The 19267-nt window shown below is 41.5% G+C and overlaps 1 protein-coding gene across 1 annotated transcript in view; it reads right to left on the bottom strand.

Moving 5' to 3' along the window:
• Window positions 1-17879, bottom strand: part of LOC104531907 (retinoic acid receptor beta) — a gene marked incomplete at its 3' end in the record, with an annotated part of 41914 nt that extends 24035 nt beyond the window's left edge. Inside the window, exon 1 of the mRNA XM_010176947.1 lies at window positions 17736-17879. Coding sequence (XP_010175249.1) covers window positions 17736-17847 — 112 coding nt within the window. The remainder of the gene's footprint in view (window positions 1-17735) is intronic.
• Window positions 17880-19267: the final 1388 nt, after the last annotated feature.

The following is a 19267-nucleotide window of genomic DNA, read 5'->3' as shown; positions in this document are numbered from 1 at the left end:
GCAGGAAAAAATCCCGAAGTCCATAAACTGTTTCCAGGTCTATGGATATTCCACTCATGCCTACCTTTGTATTGACTATAGTATTTCAGGACTGGTTCAATTTCTGCAGAACATGGCAAACAGCTGCCCAAAGAACAAAAATCAGGACTCCAGAAATACAAATTTAAACAACGTCCCCTAAAACAGGTCCTAAGAACAAATGAGAAATTAAGAAGTTACAACACCAGAAAGACGGCGAACAAGCGGAACAAAACGAGAAGAAACAGTGTTTTGTGGGCATGGGCAGGCAGGAGAGGCAGCGAGAGAAGCCGAGTCAAAGGCAGGACGTGCAGGGCACAGTGTCTATACCAGGCACTGAACCGAAAGCAGGCTCCTTGGCCTCCCTTACCACTTCCCTACGTATTGCAATCATAGCAGGCAGCGAGACACAATTATACATTTAATGATAAACTGTTTAAATAGCATTTGCCCTGTGATTTCCATTTTCAAAGTGCTTTAATATCATCAACTAATTGCCAGTGTGAAATAGGATAATCCACATACTCTTAGCAGCTGATGCTTAAACAGCTACTGAAGGTTGTTAGCATTAACAATTACAGGCAGAATAAATCACTAACATTTCCCATGAAGGCCCATCAACATATCTGCAATGGAAATAGCCTAGTCATACCCATTGGCTAAAACAAAATTTACTCACTGATATGTTTCCATCTGTATTTCACATGGGTATCACCTCAAGTTACTTAATATAGCCAGAAATTCCCGTCTGCAAGATGGGGTATCTCCATAGGCAGGTCCCACAATGTCCCTGTGCACCTCGTGCTGCTGTTCAATTAATCTATTGATCTGTCATTCCCTCCTCATTTATGCCCTACCCCATCTCTCTCAGTATTCTACATGAAATCAGTTAAATCACCCTTACTCTAAATGTGAAGCCCACAATTTTTAGTAAGATCTAGCATGCCACCTGCAACAGGTTTGCAGAGTAATAGCATCGCCCGGTGGGTCTTGCCAGGCACCCCTCTCCCTGCTCAGCACAGGAATGGGAGGGAGCTTTAGGAATCAACCACTTCATCCTGGGAGGTTTCCCAAACTCACAGGGCTTCTGCAGGTAACCCACTGCCCAGTGCCAACCTGCAGCAGAATCCCCATGAAAATAAAACCCCCAGGGAAATAATGAAGTATTGCGCTTACTATCTACTGTTTTGGCTGCCGAAATCCCAGTGGATTCACTAGTAACTTCTGTGGCAGTCTGGATGAAATTCTGCATGCAGCTGGTTAAACTGAAATGCCCTAGGGAACAGGAGGACAGCTTTTCTGGAACTGCAGTGTCTTAACACATTAGCTAAAAATATACAAGACCACAAACACAACATAACTATTCTCTAGCAGTTGGAAACCACTTCTAAATACTTAGCCCAAAATTCAATTTCTAGTAAGCTATAGTGCCTTTGTTTTAACATAGGTTGGGTAAAGAAAAAAAAAATCTCTAAATTTCAAACTCTGAACTTTCAGTCAGAAATCACTGAGAGGCCATTAAATCTGTCTCATCTGATTTCAGCTGTTCAAGTGCCCTTTCGAGCTGCCTTCTCAAAGCAACTGCCCTTTTGAGCTACAATCTTGAAGCGTTCTACACTAACTCTTTATGGATAACTGATTACAGGTAAAAATATCCTGAACTTGACCTTTCTCTCCAGGGTCACCAAAAGGTAAAACAGTCTACTCATCTACAGATATTACATAAATTTCTCTTAGGAGACAGTCACAGTAGCACGATGCCTCACAACTGGGAGAAGCTGAGGTTATCCGAAGTCATAAGTTCAATGTGCTGGGCGTTATCCAGGACTGCTGATGGCCAGGGAAGTGCACGACTGCAAACTCAGGCCAGACACTGCACTCTGTTCCCGCCCGCTGCCTGGCCCGACTGTAGCATTCTGTATGCTTCAGCCTGCTGCGGCTATTTTATTTCTCATCCTAACATGCACAGAGGAAAAGAACATGACTTGCTTTTTACTTAACTGGAAAGCTACCTACCATGACAAATTGCAACCTCTTTCCTGACGCCATTAACAGACTCCTTAAACAAAACAACTTGCCATAATAAGCACATTCATTCAATGTAATGAATGAGTTTCAGCTATGGGACAAATTCTGATTACAAATTATAAAACTGACTTTATGGGACAGCAAATTGAAAGGCTACCCAAGAAATGGAGGTGAGCTGGAAGACCCCTTTGCTCGCACATGTCTGCTCAGTACCCGCGGCAATGGCTCCCCAGGAGGAAGAGCAGAAGTTCAGGAGCAATACCAAGATGGAGTGCCACCTGCATTTCTCCCTTTTATTACAGCTGGTTTCATGCAGTAAATGCAGTTTGGTTTTCCCCAAACAGGGTTCAATCCTATGTTATTTACTAGAATTAAAAATAACAGCCTCAACTTATCACCACTGCTGTTTCTGTCTTGCAGTGGTGCTACTCCACCGATCGCAGCAGAGTCTTATTAGTGTAAAACTACAAAAGCGTAGTGGGAGATCAGGTCTAATATCTGTATCTGCAGATGGATAACACCACGTTCATACCTAAGTTTCATTTCTTTGTTTTGCCCCCAAGGCTAAATTTCACATTTGTACCTCCTGGTGGCTTGTGCAATTGTGTAAAGGTGCATCTAGCCAGAGAGCTGCCAACTGACAACACATCTGAAGAGACTTGTGTGCGCAATGTACTTCATCAAGCACAAAGAATACATTGCCTCCTGCAACTGTAAATTGAGCTCATGAAGGCAGAGGAACAGTTGTTCCTGGAGCGTTTTAGGAAAGAGAGCCATAGTCTTGAATCGCAGCGTTAGCCTGCGCTACAGCCTTGGCAGCTTGCAGCCCCAGCCTCCCGCTAGGCCAGGGATAATAAAAGCAAAGAAATAGCTCAGCTACTATTTACCTATTCCTCCAAAGCTAACGTGGAAAACACGTCAGTATGAATTTACACAGGCTTCTTCCTAAGGACAAAGGCTTGTTGATACTCCTAGTACCAAATAAATAAATAAATAAATAAATAATCAGGAAGGTATTTCCAGCTCTCAAGGTGCCAGGACTGGACCCCGAAGCAGTGGGCAGGGGGGACACAACCTCCCTGCCCAGGCTCCTCTCCCAGCTGGCTGGAGCTGCTCCCGAATGACCTGCTCCGCCAGGAGAGGTAGCTCGGGAGCTAGAGAAGCGAAGAACTGTAGTACTTAACCAGGTGGATCGAAAGGCACCAGAAGATCAGCCAAAAATGCACTGTTTAAGCCTCACATCGACGTGCAGTCCAACGCAGCTGGTGGGCATGCATCTACACCTGCTGGTGGGCTTGGTCTGCAGCTGGGTCAGATTTTTTAATTAACAGTGTTTGTTATTAAAACTGTTTTGCCATAACGCTAAAAGAAAGGTTTCATCAAATGATAAAAAACCCCAATACTATTGCATGTCACTGCATTTTAGCATGTTTACTTTTTCTCCCTTGCCAAAAGCTGAGCAACCAGGATAAACAATCTGGAAATTTGTTGTTGGGGTGGGGTACTTTTTTTTTTTTTTTTTTTTTTAGTATTACAGAGTCCTTTTTTCACAAACTGTAACCTAGGAGAAAGAAAGGAATAAGGTCAGAGCACTTCTTTTTGTTTCTATCAATAGGATTTTGGGAAGGCCAAGCCAAGCCAGTCAGCAAGCTCTGGGAGCACCGAGCTGCTGGCAGCGTCCCTGGATTCCCGTAAAAGCCCTCCTGAAGCTGGCTGCTGACACAGGTAAAAAAGCTTATTCACTTTCAGCTTTAGCATCTTACTGCCAACCCCAGAACACTACAATGATGAGCCTAGGCACTTGAAATGCCTCTGCCTCACAGGTTTTCCTTCAGGCAAGATGCCCCTTTCTGCCAGTGCATGGCATAACTCAGCGCTGTGGCCCAGTGGGGCTTAACCTGCAGCAGTCACAGCCCCAGCTCACGCCCAGGATTCTCTGTGCCTGGGATAGCAGCAGGTTTTAACATGATTCTTTAAAGAAAAAAAGTGCCTGGGAGACAAAGGCTGTTGCTTGTATGTTTAATAAATACTGCCCCATCCACAATTCACATGCAGAAGTACTGCTTTTCATCTATTAAGGCAGGCTCTGCAGACAGCTGTACTCCTGCTTTATGTAGTAGCAGAAGCATCGTGGCATTACAGGGTTGAATTCCCTTAACACACCTGCAGCAACCTCAGCTGTTTCTGCACGCAGGTTATGACATGAATGCACTCCACAAGCCTGCACCTAATTATCAGACTGTCATATATTTTATTTGTTATGTACAATGCCAAGGAAGTTCTTTAAAACATGTTCCAACTACTCTTTATTTTTTAAAAAATTTGCTTTCTTGTCTGGGACTTAAGTTCTGAAATACCAAGAGTAAATCGAGCAGATTATTTAAAAATAAGTTGTGCTAGTAACTACAGGACCAGCTTAAAGAGTTTAATTCTGCCAAACAAGGTCAAGCAGCATCAAATCCTGATTTCTCCAGAAGATCTTTTAAATATTCCTAGTAAAGCCAGCATATAACCTTTTCACATTCAGCGCTTTCACAGCACACCAGCCTAGCCCGATGTAGTGATCATACAAGGAGCAAAGCAGACACTTGTTTCCAGGAAAACAGCAAGATACTAAAAAAAGCAGCCTTTTTATTGTTGATTTGAAAGCAAAGTGATTACTGCGGCCTCTGCAACTTCCAGCGCAAGACTTACTGCACACAAGGGAGTTCATTTTGAGAAGGCAAACAGGCAGCAGGTCACCACAGAGTTAACTCAATAAAATAATAATTTCTACTTGGATAAACTGACCTAGTTTTCCCAGACTTCTTTGAAAACAAAAGATGCAACTTGGTCATAAGATGACGTCTGAAGGGGAAGCCAAGGGCTGGGTAAGGAGTCTGAATTCAACACACAGGTGACCCTTAACTAAATGAGAGTGCTGGTCCCTCATTTAGTTGACACTACAGTTGACATTTGTAGTTGACACTACAAATGACTACCCAGCATAGGAGTACTGGCATTACTAGTAGTTTCTACCCCCACCTTATATTATTGATGCTGATGACAAATCTTTCAGGTCCTTCAATAATGGCAGATTGCGCCCTGAACGTACCATACACAGGTTCAGTACCTCCTTCCAGCTAGGATGGTCTTCTCCAATACTGTGGCAAGTGCCTGATGCAAGACAGACTTACAGCAGGATTCGTATGAGGTCCTCAGGATATTGCTCCTGGGTTACAACTCCCATGGGAAGCAGTGGCTGAAAATCAGGATTTCCAAAAGCAGAGCTTTATTCAGTTCCTGAAAGAGCTGATGAACATCCACCTCTCTGACCAGCTGCGGGACGGCCCCACAGCCCCAGGCCGTGCGGTAGACATGGCGCAGGAGAGCCCGTCAGGGCCTGGGACGCAGAGCCTGGAGGACAGGAGCCGACATGGATCCTTCCCAGCCCGCCTTGTAACTCATCCCCACATTCTGCAAATCTGAACGCAACACCACGCTGACAACTCTGCCTTTTGGGATTCAACCCAGTGTTGTTTTTCAGCAAAGCTCTGTTGTACTGGAACACCTCCAACCAGCTCAAGTTAAACAATTTGCCCAGAGAAAATGTTCAATGAAGGGGAAACATAAAAATATGCACAGAAAGAGGCCTGACTCTCCCTCTTTTCTAACCCATCACACAGCATTAGCAATTAAATACTCATTAAAAAAATATATAATAAACTGTTAAGACAGGATATCTAGTGATTCCTCTTAATTGCATTATTCTTTCCACATCCTAGTTTCTAGGGAATATTTTTAAATGTTCCTCCTCCATTATTGCAAGGCCCATTAACCACAGGCTTATCTCCCCACCTTGTCCCTCCAGCCAAGAAAGAAAACCCCCAAACTTAAGGGGCTTAATACCGCATACCCTGTGGGAGGCAGCTCATGTGCCTGTATGGTTTAATGCATGTTCATGCCTTGTCATGCTTAAATTCTAGTACAAAAAATGTTCCTAATAAACATGTGAAATAACTGTAACTGACTTGGAAAATAACAGGAAAAATTGCCAAGAAAAGGTTTTGACTCTCCCTTTAGGACAAACAGGATTTAAGCCTTCTGCAGAATTAAAGGAATAAAATATTTCTACTTACTCTTTTCTCTCCCTGTGTACTTTTCACTTTGTTATGGGAGAGGGCTGAACATCACAGGGTTTCTTTATCTTACTATCAACTATCTTCTTGTCTTTATTTGTTCTCTTTTTTATTATTTGCACTCCTTTTCAAATTAAAATTATTTTCTGGATGTTTTAATTTAGTAGCAGTGTTCACCTGAAGAGGCATCCAAGGACAAAAAAACCCAGTATGCATTAAGGTTCTCTTCCAAATTACAGAAAGGGGAAAATGAGTATATTTCTTGTAGAAAAAGGCTGTCAAAAGGCTCTTATGAACTAATAGTTGTCCATGTCACTTGTTACAGGGATCTGGACTGTATGGGTTTGATCCCTGAGCTCCTTAATGGGATAACCAGATGGCATGGCACTGTATGTTGGCAGCACCAAATACACACTGAGCTCTGGACTTCTACACCTATCTTTCTGAGGCATCTAATTTGAAACACAAAAGCCCTGGCTTGCTCCCCACCCAACAGAGGCAGACCAGTATTGTCAGAGAGCAGCTCAAGCCTCCCTAAGTCTAATGCTCCAGAATCTTCTGGTATCAATGATTCTTCTGTACCAGAAAAAAAACCCCACCTTGATAAAACTTCAGAAGTTATTCTTTTTGGAGTGGTTCTTCCCCACTCTCTTTCCACTAGAATTAAAATTAATTGTGCCATGGGTCACCCAGAGGAAGTGCTATGGAAAGTAAAAGATAGTCTTTCTATGTAAGGAGCAGCTCACACAGCTACAGGGCAGTCAGGAATGCTGAACATGCAAGGTGCGGCAGCTCATCACGTAAGGACGTCCACCTACTGTTCATTTGTCTTCCTAGGCTGATGCCTCCTCTACAGATGCCTCGAGGTTACAAAACGGCTAAAACCTGTGAAATGCCAACTTCAATATTCTTGAGATACAGAAAAAACTCTCATGGATTAGCCAAAATAAACAACTCTCATTTAATTTTTAAAATGATAAAAAATAAATTTTAATCTTTACTCTGCCACTGAGACATCCTCAAAAACTGCACAACATAGGAAAGCAAAAGTGCTACGCTTCGCAAGAGCACATGCAGCTTGTGGATTCTTTGAAACGTAATACTACTCCCCATAAACTCCTACAATTCCTGGCAATTTCCATTTTCCCCACCTCTCTTACATTGTGTTACTATTTCCATAATGCAAACTGTAATCAGCTAGTTGGGAGTTAAAATAAAAACAAGGAAACCAGAACTTTTTTTCAGGAGAGATGGGAAGAAGCAAAGGATTTGCAGCAGCACCCACTGCACCAGAGCTGACTGACAAGAGGAAACCTGTTAATGATGGAAATAGGAGGAGACGGAGCAGGTGAAAAAAGTGTCTTGGGATCAATCAGTGAGTCAAGGAATGATGACCTCTCCTGCTCCTTCAGACGCATGGTGATCTCTTCACCAAAACTATCTGCTGCTGCCAGGGGAATAAAGCACCTCTCTGTGCCAAAGAGGCAGTGACCTGGGACCCCTGAGCCAGGAGAAGAATTGCACGTGCCCGCTGCTAAAGGAGAGAGTGTGGTGATGGCTGCAGGGTTTTTAAAAAGCTTTCCCTTATCTTCCAGTATCATTCCATTTTACTATTTCTGTTTGTGATTTTTTAATCTACCCTGACTGCTACATTTTCCTATTTAATTTAATGTTGTCTTTTCAGGCACTCAAGTTTTATGAGTTTCCTAGGTTTAAATACACAGAGTCCTGCCTCCAAGAAAACACCTGACGGTGGAGTATCGACCTACTTAACATGGGAAAAAACAATTCCAAATGCCAAATGTGCAATTCTATCTGCCAGTAATCCTTCCCACAAGTTTAAAGACAAAAAAATGTTTAAAAACATAATGTGTTTATAATGATACAAATGTAATATGCTTTGTTAGTCTGTAATTTTAAATGATTTGTAAAGTCCTCCCTGAGAGGATTGGATTTAAATCATTCATTAACTTGAAGCTGACTGCTTTGTCCTGGAAAGGGGGAAAAACATGGATTTCTCAGATGTAACCCAATTTCCTAACAGAAACAAAAACAACCTGATGAAATTCAGTTACTAAAACCATCTATCGTACCCCAAGCAGAAGCGTAAATAAGTAAACTAAAGATTGAGCTCCTTCATCAAAATCTAACTTTTTAGGGAGTTTTAAAATTAACATTTCACTTGCTTAAATGTTTAAAAAAAGAAAGGACGAAAAGTAGGTCAGCACGTTTCCCCAGAATGTCTTTCTGACTCCATTAAAACTGTCTGTCAGATGACTAACCATGCCTGTAATTCAACTAAGAGCATGTTTGCTTTCTGTTGCACTTTTTGCCGGGGGAAAGGAAGAATTCCACTTAGTTTTAACTCTGAAATTCAGGTAAATGTCTCCCAAGTCAGATAATTTTCTCACATTTACCTAACAAATCTGTTTCTATTGATAATAAGCAACTGGTTATGGATGCAGAGCACTGAGAAACAATCCCACAGCTGATTAAATGCTTATCAGCCACAGGCACTGCCTGTAGATCTTTAAGCTACAACTTATTAAAGTCAGTTTCCAGAGCTGTCATCTGATTGACAGACTTTTCCTAAGACTTAAGATTTAAAATTCTAAGAGCTTTCAGAAACATGCAAACATGCAAACAAGTACTGGAGTAAGGTGAGATGGGGCCAAACTGTTTCTGTTCACTTTTGGACTGAAGGAAATTAAAAACCCCAATGCCTTATTATCTTTCTTTTTCCTTTCATAGTATTAGCAGCAGTGTGTTATTTAGGTTAGGATAGAAAGGGTGTTATTCCCACTGCTTGTATGCTATCTAACTTTAAAAAATCCTGTACACTTTCCACACCAGCAATGAAGAACTGGAGATTAACTGTTCCGATGTATTTTAAATTGAGCATGTGATACCAAGTCAAAACAAAAACAAATCGAGGCTATTTTTAGAGCACAGTCCTAGGGCCAGTATCCCAGCAGGAGGAGCTGCACCGTGTCAGCCGGCTTATCGCAGGCACAGCGATGGAAAACTCCCTCTGCTATAACAATTCCTACAGTGGATGAAAGCAAGTCTGACAGCGGCAGAGGGAAATCCGTGGCCTCATCTACTTATGTAGAGATTTTCCTAAATTGTCTTTGAGAGCTTACTGGTTTCTGAGTGCCCGCTTTCTATCTTTCACACCACCAGCACAGGGGTGGCTCTCCACAGAAGAGGCCAGCTTTGTTTCTTTGCCTTCTGCAGAGGCACCCATCCTATGCAAGACCGTCTCCAGTAACGCGATCATCAGGAAAATGAAGAAGTAAGTTTGCAGATATATAAACCATCAGGAAGATGTACACATTCTCACACATGTTTCTTCTAAGGGGAAGGACCAAATAAATACGTGTCTCCTCTGATACCATGTCCGTCAGGAACTTTCGGGTTGCCGCAGTTCAGATTTCCCAGAAGTCTTGGGAACAATTTGCTGCATTTCTCATGAACCTTGGCTACTGTAGATAACATTTTCAGGTTGGCCTGACAACCAAATGAGCCATGTTTAGCTTCCAGGCCCAGGACACTGGCATTTTGCTCGTTCCCAGACTGATATTTATCTCATCGACATTTCTCCATCCTTCAGATTTAACATCCCAAAATAACAACAAGCAATCAAAGGAGGAAAAAAAGATAGTAGAGAAACCACAGGGTACCAGTATAGAAAGTACAACCTGCATGGTGCAATGGCAATTAGGAGAAAGAGATGCATCGAAGATGTCCCATGCCCCCAAACAAGAAAATGATCTGAATGAGGAATACGAAGCAGTGAACTGAGTGCATAAAGGAAGAATGGAAGCTCTGAAACAAAGCTTTTGAGGTCATGGGACTGCAGTCTCAGCAGTTACGTCTGCATGACCAAGCAAGTGTGGCCTCAGCCCCGTGCTTTGGAGTGCATGGACCAGACAGGGACAGGGTGCCTCCAGATTTCCCATCTGTTCTTACAACAGCACTGCCCAGCACAGCACAAGGCAGAAAGGATAATGCAGGGTTTTGCCTGCCATAAAAGCAGTTGGGATACTAAACTCAAGAAGAGGCAAAGGCTACCTGCAATGATTAACACGATTGCATAGAGCCAGGGTCTTTATATGTACAATCTGAAGTAACGCCCTAACTCCCCCATGGATGCCCCCAAACCAAAGTAAGGGACAAGAAATAACAGAAAAACACCATGGAAACAACCAGATCCATATTAAGAAGTGGCCCTGTAAGAGATATCTGCCCAAAACGCCTCTTACTGGGAAACTGACTGAAGAAAGCACATGATGATCCCTAAAAAACCCCAAAGGTGTGAAATGAAAAAATAGGAAGTTCAGCCTATGTCAGTGCCACAAACTGTCCTCACGGAAGAGCTGGACCTCCAGAGGAGGTGGCACGTGGCAGCACTGCCACGGAAACCTGAGCTGCTAGCATCAACAGCCTGGCATGAGCCACTCCGTGGTCTCTGATGAAATGTGCTCCCTTTAAATAAGAAAGGGTTCAATCAAGTCTGAGGACTTTGCTAGAGCCACTGAACAGTAACAAGTACTTCTCTCGAGTGTGCTGCAGGTCTATGTAGAAATTAGACTGTATGTGAGTTATACTTTTTACTGGCTCTAGTTATCTCTGAGTTTCATCTATAATAAAATAAAAGTTACTTGTACAAGGACTCCGTGCCATTCAGCTAAATTTCTTCCACAGGACAAGATCAAGAGGCGTTCAGAAAGTCCACTAATACCCAATTGACACTTTTTCCTTTCTTAAAGCACATCTCTTTCAGAGCATGGTCAGGCACTGCAGTACAAGTGATTAGCATAATAACTTCAGAAGTGTCACAACTTTAATAAAACACCTTGTTAAGCAAAAATGTAAGCAAGGCACACATTTACAGTTGCTGAGGACTAGGACTGATGGATGCAGACAAAGGCTGCAGAGAGCACAAGAGCCTTGGTAACTTCTGCCAGGATCTGTGTTGTCATAGAGACAACAAAGAGCGATGAAAAGTTCACCACAGTAGCTATACCTTAGTGAATAAGTCTTAATGTAACTTCCAGCTGAGGACATGTAATCAATCTCTGTATGAGCTTATTGAAGGAATCCCCTTTAGGCTTACTCAGTCCTCAAGAGCCCAAAATGAGGGGAAAGGTTTTAAAATATAGATATATTTTACTACTTTTAAAGACTAGCCAAGGCCTAGTGATTCTTTTGGATGGGGGGGGAAGAGGGAACATAACTGTTTCTTGTGAAAAAGAAATTATGTAAAACATGAAAAACTTGAAAACTTGATAAAAATGTTCAATTTCAAACAAACAAACAAACAAACAAAACAAAAACCCCATAAACAAACCATGAAAAGAGTATTTCTAGGGCAGCCTGGCAAGCTTGGCCACATGCAACTGTCTCTCCCCCATTCCCCAGACACTTAGAAGTGGAAGTGGCCACAGCCCTGGCGTCTCACCGCTGCTCTTCTCCCATGGGGTTCAATCACCTCATGCCCTTTTATGCTGCAAAACACAGGACCTTCCCTCTCTCCCTTCCCTCTCTGTGCCTTTCTCCCTGCATCTCCCTCCTCAGTGGCATTTGACCCCTGGTTTATCTTCCTGCAGGGCAGCAGTACCCCCTGACCCTCCCCAGGTGCCTGCTCTGGGCTCAGTCCCACCACTTGGGCGGTACAGGATGCTGGAACTGACAACAAGCAGCACAGAAGCAGTGCCAGGGGTTGTTTATTGGCCAGGGTCTTAAATTCTTAGCTTATACAATTACGGGTTTTCTACACAAGAAACGGGAAAAAATTTGCAGCACTAGCATGTTATGGTTTAAAGTTACAGCTATTTGTGTAATGCCTGAAAGGCAATGAACAGAAGAAAAAGAGAACCTAGGATGCTATTAATACTTTTCTCTAACGTTTTAGGATATAAAGATCAGACTAATTACCAAACAATCTTGAGTTGAGCGGGGTTCACTAATCATACTCTGCTTGAGGAATTAGGAGAAAATTTACTTAGCCGCATCATGAAAGGTGCCAATAAATTGTTCAGCTGGAGAGTTAACATAATTTAAAAAATCATTTTTTATGTTATTTTCTTTAGCAGTTTATTAATTGCTGCCTGAAATACTTTTCTGAAACACAACGAGCTGCAAATGAATTCATGGGCTATTAATCTGCTGTACATGGCACTGGAGGGAAAACTCATTAGGTGAGTTGATGCAATTACTGCTATTACATAACCATCTTCACAGAACATAGAGTAAATTATGAATAATAACATTAAGTCTAAGTTGCTCCTTTAAACATTAAAGCTGGCAAGTGAAAGCTCTGCAAAATCAGGGGCAATGTCTAAAACACAAAAGAGACAGACCCCAAAAAGAGAAAAGAAAAGCAGATCTGCTTCTTTGAAGACCACAAAACAATATGAAAAGTAAGAGATGTTTATTTAACCATGAGAAACAATGGGCAACAAGTAGAACTCAGTTATCTACAATAGAATTTTAATTGTATATAAATATTTTTCAGTCATCCAGCATAACAGTTTGCATTATCTCTGGCAGAGGACAGACTGACACTAGAGCACTGTGGTTTTTGTAGCAGGAAGAGCCTTTGCGTTGGCTTTGCTCTCATCTTAAAAAATCTCCCCATCAGTGATATTGAGCATTTGGCTTTAGCTTTTAAAAGTTTCCAATTTCTCAGTCTCAAAAAATAAATACAAGCATTCCTATCTGATCAGCAACTGAGAAAAAAAAAACCAAAACAATCCAACCTTAAGTAACAAAATGAAAAAACTGTGATCTATATGGCTTGGGCACAGTTTCCCCACTATCTATATACTTAGATTCTTAATTTCATTGATATTTTCAGTTTACATCTTTCACCTTCAAAGCACTTACAATACAAGGTCTCCCAGGCCCCTGTAAGACAACTCATCATTTTCACTTCTCAAGATAGGAAAACTAGTCTAATCAGCTTGTAGTGTTTAGAGAGAGGAAATAGTCCCAGAACAGAATTCAGGGTTTTGTGATTTCCACCCTGATATTTAGCTCATACCTCTCAAGAAAACAAGGCAAGTCAGGAGTCAGCAGGTGAGGCAACCATGCTGGAATTTTTGAAAAAGCCCCCAGCCACTGTGTGGTATTTAGACATCTAGTTAAAAATCTAGCCTGTAGCAAAGCAGAAGCAATTCTTAAATCCAGTGCTTTCTGCTGGCTAAAAAGAATAAAACTCCACTTTAGTTCTGACTAAAAGCATCTAAACGAAGATTTCATGCATTCTAATTAATTAACTTTAGAATTTATCCAGTGGAATCTGCATGAACTTCTCAAATGCAACTATGCAGACTAGTCCTCTGCTTAACCACTCGTTGGAGATGGAATTGTGCTTTAATAAGGAGTCTGAAAGAAAATGGAACAGAAATATAAAATAAAAATACAAACATGACAGTTCTTCAAGTTGATGCTTCCTGCTTGCCAGAATTAAAATAAGTAAACCAATTCATTCTGTTGTTTGGCAGCAGAATGTAATCATATGTTCCGAGAAGCGTGAACATTTTTGCAAGACTTTGACGTCTGTGACAAAAAGTAACAGACATTTCTGTGCAAGTTTATAAAAAAAGCAAATATGGAGAACAAAAACTGGATTCTCTCCACTTCGTGGTAATTCCCCTGCACTCCCTACCTTCCTCCTTCCCTCCCTCCAGGGAGGTTAATTGCAAGCAGATTTACAAATCTGAACATTGCTTCAGTCCACTGAAGCAATCTGGAACAAAAATTCTGTGCCTTTATGAACATAATTTTGCTCTGTTAGAGCTCACTGCAGACGAGTTTTACGCCAGTACGGAAGGCTTCTCTGCATCACACCCTGGTACGTGGGCTGGGTGCCTGTCTGAGGGAGACCCCACAGATTATCAAGCACAGTGACACTCCTTGCAACCTGCAAATTCTGTAAAGGAGGGAAGATGGAGGAGCTGCTCGGCTAAGCTGAGCAGTTGTGTCAGAAGGAAGTTCCATTTTCTTATACATCCAGTTTAGGTTTTAAGGGCAGGCTTCACCTTACAAAGTGTATGTTCCAGCATCCTACTTGAAAGAGTCCATTATTGTTTGAGAGTTCTGACCAACTTCCTGCGTGTTCCCTTAATTGCGGGAGGCAGTGCCGTCTATGTGACCCCTCACCAGCTCCTGAGGACTGAGATCCATGCATCCAGGCAACAGTGTGCTTCTTGCTGACACCTGGGGTCAGGCCAAGGATGGTGCTTCAACATCAGCTTAGAGATCACATAATAGAAGGGCAAAGGTTAGTTTCCTAAGGCTCTCCATCACATAATGAGCCACTATCAGCCTGAGTAGCCTCCTCACTTCAGCAGCAGGGAAAAAAAAAATCTTGTGTGATCACCATTTGTCTCTATGTGTTAATTAAAAAAAAAATAACAGGCTGGAAGGGTAAGAAGGATAGAAATGGTTTGGAGTGGGGATCAGAGCCTCAGCTGTACCTACACATGAACAGACGTGTGACAGCCATACAATAAACCCAAAGCCTGATGCACTGCTGGTGGAAGGGCTGGCTCGGGGCTGCACCACTGAGAGCTGCAGCTCAGGTTGCAGGGACACAAGCTCAGGAGTTTCTGGAGGAGAGGTTCTGATGAAAGACGCCAGGGCTTTATTTCAAGCTGTGTTTTGCCCTGTTGTAGAATGATGATAAAACAGTCACCACTAAGTCGTTTCCCCTCACACCCTTTGTCTTGTCTGTTTGGAGCACAAACTTTTAGCAACAGCGACTGCGCAATGAGAGACAGTTCCTACACTAGTGGGATCCAGTTTCAGTGGGTCTTGCAGATATTATCACAAGGCAAATAGCTTCACTCCTGCCCTGGAGACAGTCTTGTTATTGACCTCTCTTGATCAAATCTGGGGACTAACACGGGGTCAAAGATAACTTTTTTTTTCCTACACGAACAAAACAACCTATAAAGAAATGCAAATTTGGTGCATTCCTTCATCATCTCACTTCATTCTCTAAACCAAGATAAAAGCATAGAAGAAATCTCAGTATCTCTTCTTTTCCAAAACACTGTACCTCTATTCTTAAAACTTTACTTATCACAGCAGCAAGGCAGCCAGTTATAATCTCTGATATATGTGTGTAACGCTCATTAAATTCAAAAGGAGCCACATATGTAAGTACTTTTGCATGTCCTTTAAAGGCAGAACAAATAAACACAGGACTGTAGTGTTTTAGCACAAATTATTCTATATACTGAAATTCTGCATTTACTTCTCCTTAGCTCCTGGGAACAAACCTTGGGGTTTCTATTTGGAGCTGCCCACCACGATTACCTTCCCCATTTGGGACTGATTTGAGCATTGTAGGCTTGTTTCCCTATGAGATTTCCCTTTGTTCATGGCTTTTATGTTACAAAGTAACAGAACTGTAAGAAGACAGAAAAACAAAATGTGAATAAGGTACTGGGGGAAAAGAAAAACCTCTACCTGGTAAGAAAAAAGCCCGCTGACAAATATGCCTTTGTTTACATAAACTTCTAAAGAAATGGAGTTGAAACCTGGAGACAAGTATGAAAGAAGGTCAGATAAGAAAACAGTTTTTCAAAACTCTTAAGAGATGAAAAGCTCCTGTTTATGAAGGGATAACATGGAATCACTTCAGACTTAGTTCTTAAACCCAGAAGACAACACTGCATTCAGACTGATGACATTTAAAACAATTTCTCTATTCCTTTGCGAACACTTTCTACAGAAACGCAGCCAGAGGACATCCCTCGCTTCTCCCCAGTATCTTCTGTCCCCGCCCCAACCTGTTATGCCCCTTCCAGTGCCTCAGTGGTTTGAGATAAAGGCAACTGCCAAAGGGCAATTTCATTCAGTTCACCCAAAGACACAGGTAAAGCAAAACCTTAATTCTTGCTGGCAAAGCTTCCTATGGGAGAAAACAATCCATCATCTGAAAGGCAGCAAGTCTTTATACTTTACCCTAAGTAGCTTTGGCTAACATGTTAGAAATACTGCTGGTATTTCCAAAACCTACTCTGATGTGACGTTAAAGCATTTGCTTGAAACTTCTTGTCAGCCCTTTTCAATAACCACAATTTCAGATTTCCATGAAAAGGAGTTAGAAACACTGCAAAGTCATCCTAAAGATGTATCTGGTTCTTTCTCTGCTCCTCAACACTCTTCCTCTGAAAGGAGATGAAGGAGAGGGTGGGAGAGAAAAAAAAAGAGATACAACCAGGAGGGACCAGTGTGATTTTGGGACCTCTTCGGCTCCTGCTCAGGTATGGAGAAAGGAACTACTGGAAAGTCCCATGCAATTCAGGAAGGAGAAATCTGAGGATGAGAACTGATTTAAGTCATAGATCAGTCATAAAAATCTCACCAGTGATTTTTTTTTTTCCCTCTGGTCTTAAAGTCTCCCCAAGGAACTCCTGTGGGTGAATTAAAGAAGTGGGTTTGGGGCAATTTCCTCCCCCCTGCAATTTCTGCAGTGCCTATTACTAGAATTGACCTACTGAAATTAGGAACATCACTGATAGAGGTAAAAACCCTCAACAATCAAAGAAGTCACACCAAAGATTTTTTTTGTTACTGCAATCACTCGAATCAAAAATGAGAAAGTTTTAGAAGCGTTACCCCTTAGGGATTTGAGAATATTTTTTTTAGTTAAATTTTCATGCTTGATAGGGGTATTAATAAACTGAAAAAAGAGAAAAATCACAGATTTCTACCTAAATATTTTAAAATGTTCATTTAAAGGGTAAATGAGAGATTTCTAGAAAATAAAGGAGAAGAAAATCCCTTAGGTTTTTTGTGCACCTGGCAGCACTTTTACATAGCCAGGTTTACTGGCTTTGCAGGTTGAGAAGAGGATTTGCCAGCCTGTTTCACCTTTTGGGGAGGCTCCAACCAAGACTCAAGGCCATTGTACCATCAGCTTTGTAAAAGGGCACCAGCTGGCTCCACTGCTGAAAGAAGAACCTCTGGCACAAGCACCTGCACTGGCACAAGGGAGAGGGTGCAAGGCTGAACAAGGCTGTCAACTGCTGCACCGTCAGGAACCTCTCATGAAATGACACCAGGCTGACACCAAGCCCAGCAAAACCATGTGCCAGCCTGCAGGACAGAGGGAGGACTGAAACGGAGCTTAAGAAGCCAGTGCTGTTCCCCTTATGCCTTTGCCCCAAGAAGCCATTTCTAAAGCAGAAGAGGGATAATCCAATCTTAAAGCAAGTTATCTGTGCTTTTGTTCTTTTAGAAAACCCGGCAAAACTACCCACTTGGGCGTTCTCACATCCACACAAAAATGCATCGTACAGGCGGTGTGTTGCACTGAACTGTTGCATCAGTTACAGTTCTCAACTGATGGCATTTAGGCTTCAAAGTTAAGGACTCAGAAGTTTCTGAAGTACAGGTCTTAAGTTGTGTATAAAATTCATACTCCTTCCCGCACATATGAATGCAGATACTGGCTTCAATCACATAATTGCATCATATTTTACTTCCCTTGGGAATACCATATATACGTAGGATATGACAAACAATAAATTGTTTCTGAAGACAACTTACATTCTTTGGACATTCCCACTTCAAAGCACTTCTGTAGTCTGCAGTACTGGCAGCGATTTCTGGTAACTTTATTGATAACACAGTTTTTATCTCTATGACATGTGTAAACCATGTTCTTCTGGATACTCCTGCGGAAAAAGCCCTGAAATCAAGAAAAACAGAAATAAAATAAACTTTTAGCTTCCCATAACCCTTAGAGACAGGCACTAACATTGCTTGAAAATAACAAAATAAATTCAAAGTTATGTCTGGAGTATGACATCTTTAGAGACTCAGTCTTCTTATAATTTACTATTGTTTTTTGCAACATAAGACTAATCTCTTAAATAAAAACTAATTAAATAATGCAACCTAAGGCCAAAATAAACAAAACTAGAACTAATAAGAGAATTCAGGAAGTGAAGTCCTAGATTTTACAAAAAAGCTCATACAAAAATGGTTTGGGCTTATGGATTTAGTAATGAGTTGGGTAAACAACAGCCTTCCTAACAGATCCACTTTGAAGCCAAATACTTGTCCAACAGCGTCTCTCAGCCTAAAGGTCTCGTCTATTTTTGTTACTGCAGAGATTCTCTAGTTTGAAGGCTGCACGTAAAACGAGAAATAATTTGAAATCCAGGACTCTTAGCTGCTGGAACTCCGACAGCAGTTAATGAGGCTTCTGCAGGCGGAAGAGTTCCAGCATCAGGTTATTGAGTTGTGAACTTGTAAAAGTTGCCAATTACAGCATTTTTTTTTTTTTTTTAAATTCAGATACAGCTGTGAAAATAATCAAGTAATTACAATGATCTTGAACAGAAATTAAAGAGAACTAGAGTCTAGTTTGTACTTAAGGAACATCATTTGACTGGATTCCTCCTTCGGCAAGTAAAAGAGAAAAACAGCTATAAATGGTAAGGTTAGCTGGCATGGGAAAAAAGCAAAAACCAAGTTAATTTTTTTGCACTAAAAACCAAGCTTTAGATAATATCCTATAATAATGAAGAAAAAAATAAAGGATTACTTTAAGTATTTTGGAAGTCAACCCACAGATATACAGCAAAAGTCTTTCTGCAACAGACATTTGGAAATCTGACAGCACTATTTAACCTTCTCACTCAGATTTTGAAAATCATTTCAGCAAGCACCAGGGTCAAGTTTCAGTCAATATCATAGCATTAGGGAAGAAGAGTTAGCAATTTAATATTTGTTGGAGGCCTCAGAGGTTACAACTCTTTAACCAGACACATGTTTACACCCTACAGGGAAGCGGTAAACTTTATGTTGCAGATGATAGTTCTGTGCCCAAAACGCATTTGTCTAAAGACGCAATCACGGTAAGCTATAAAATTTGCTCTCCTAGAAGCACTTACTGAGATATGCGAGTAGTTCAAAAGCCAAAAACCCCATTGTTCAGGGTTAACTGGGAGAGTTTCTGGCCATATGATCAGGGAGTGGTAGGGCAGGCACAGCCAGTAAGGACTGGTCATAAATTCTTTGCACACCCAACATGCTATAGATGCTGATGTTATGAAAATACCTCAAATTCACTC

This window comes from Antrostomus carolinensis, unplaced genomic scaffold, assembly GCF_000700745.2.
Source record: "Antrostomus carolinensis isolate BGI_N321 unplaced genomic scaffold, ASM70074v2 scaffold17000, whole genome shotgun sequence".
Taxonomy (NCBI): domain Eukaryota; kingdom Metazoa; phylum Chordata; class Aves; order Caprimulgiformes; family Caprimulgidae; genus Antrostomus; species Antrostomus carolinensis.
This window is presented reverse-complemented; position numbering and strand designations above follow the sequence as displayed.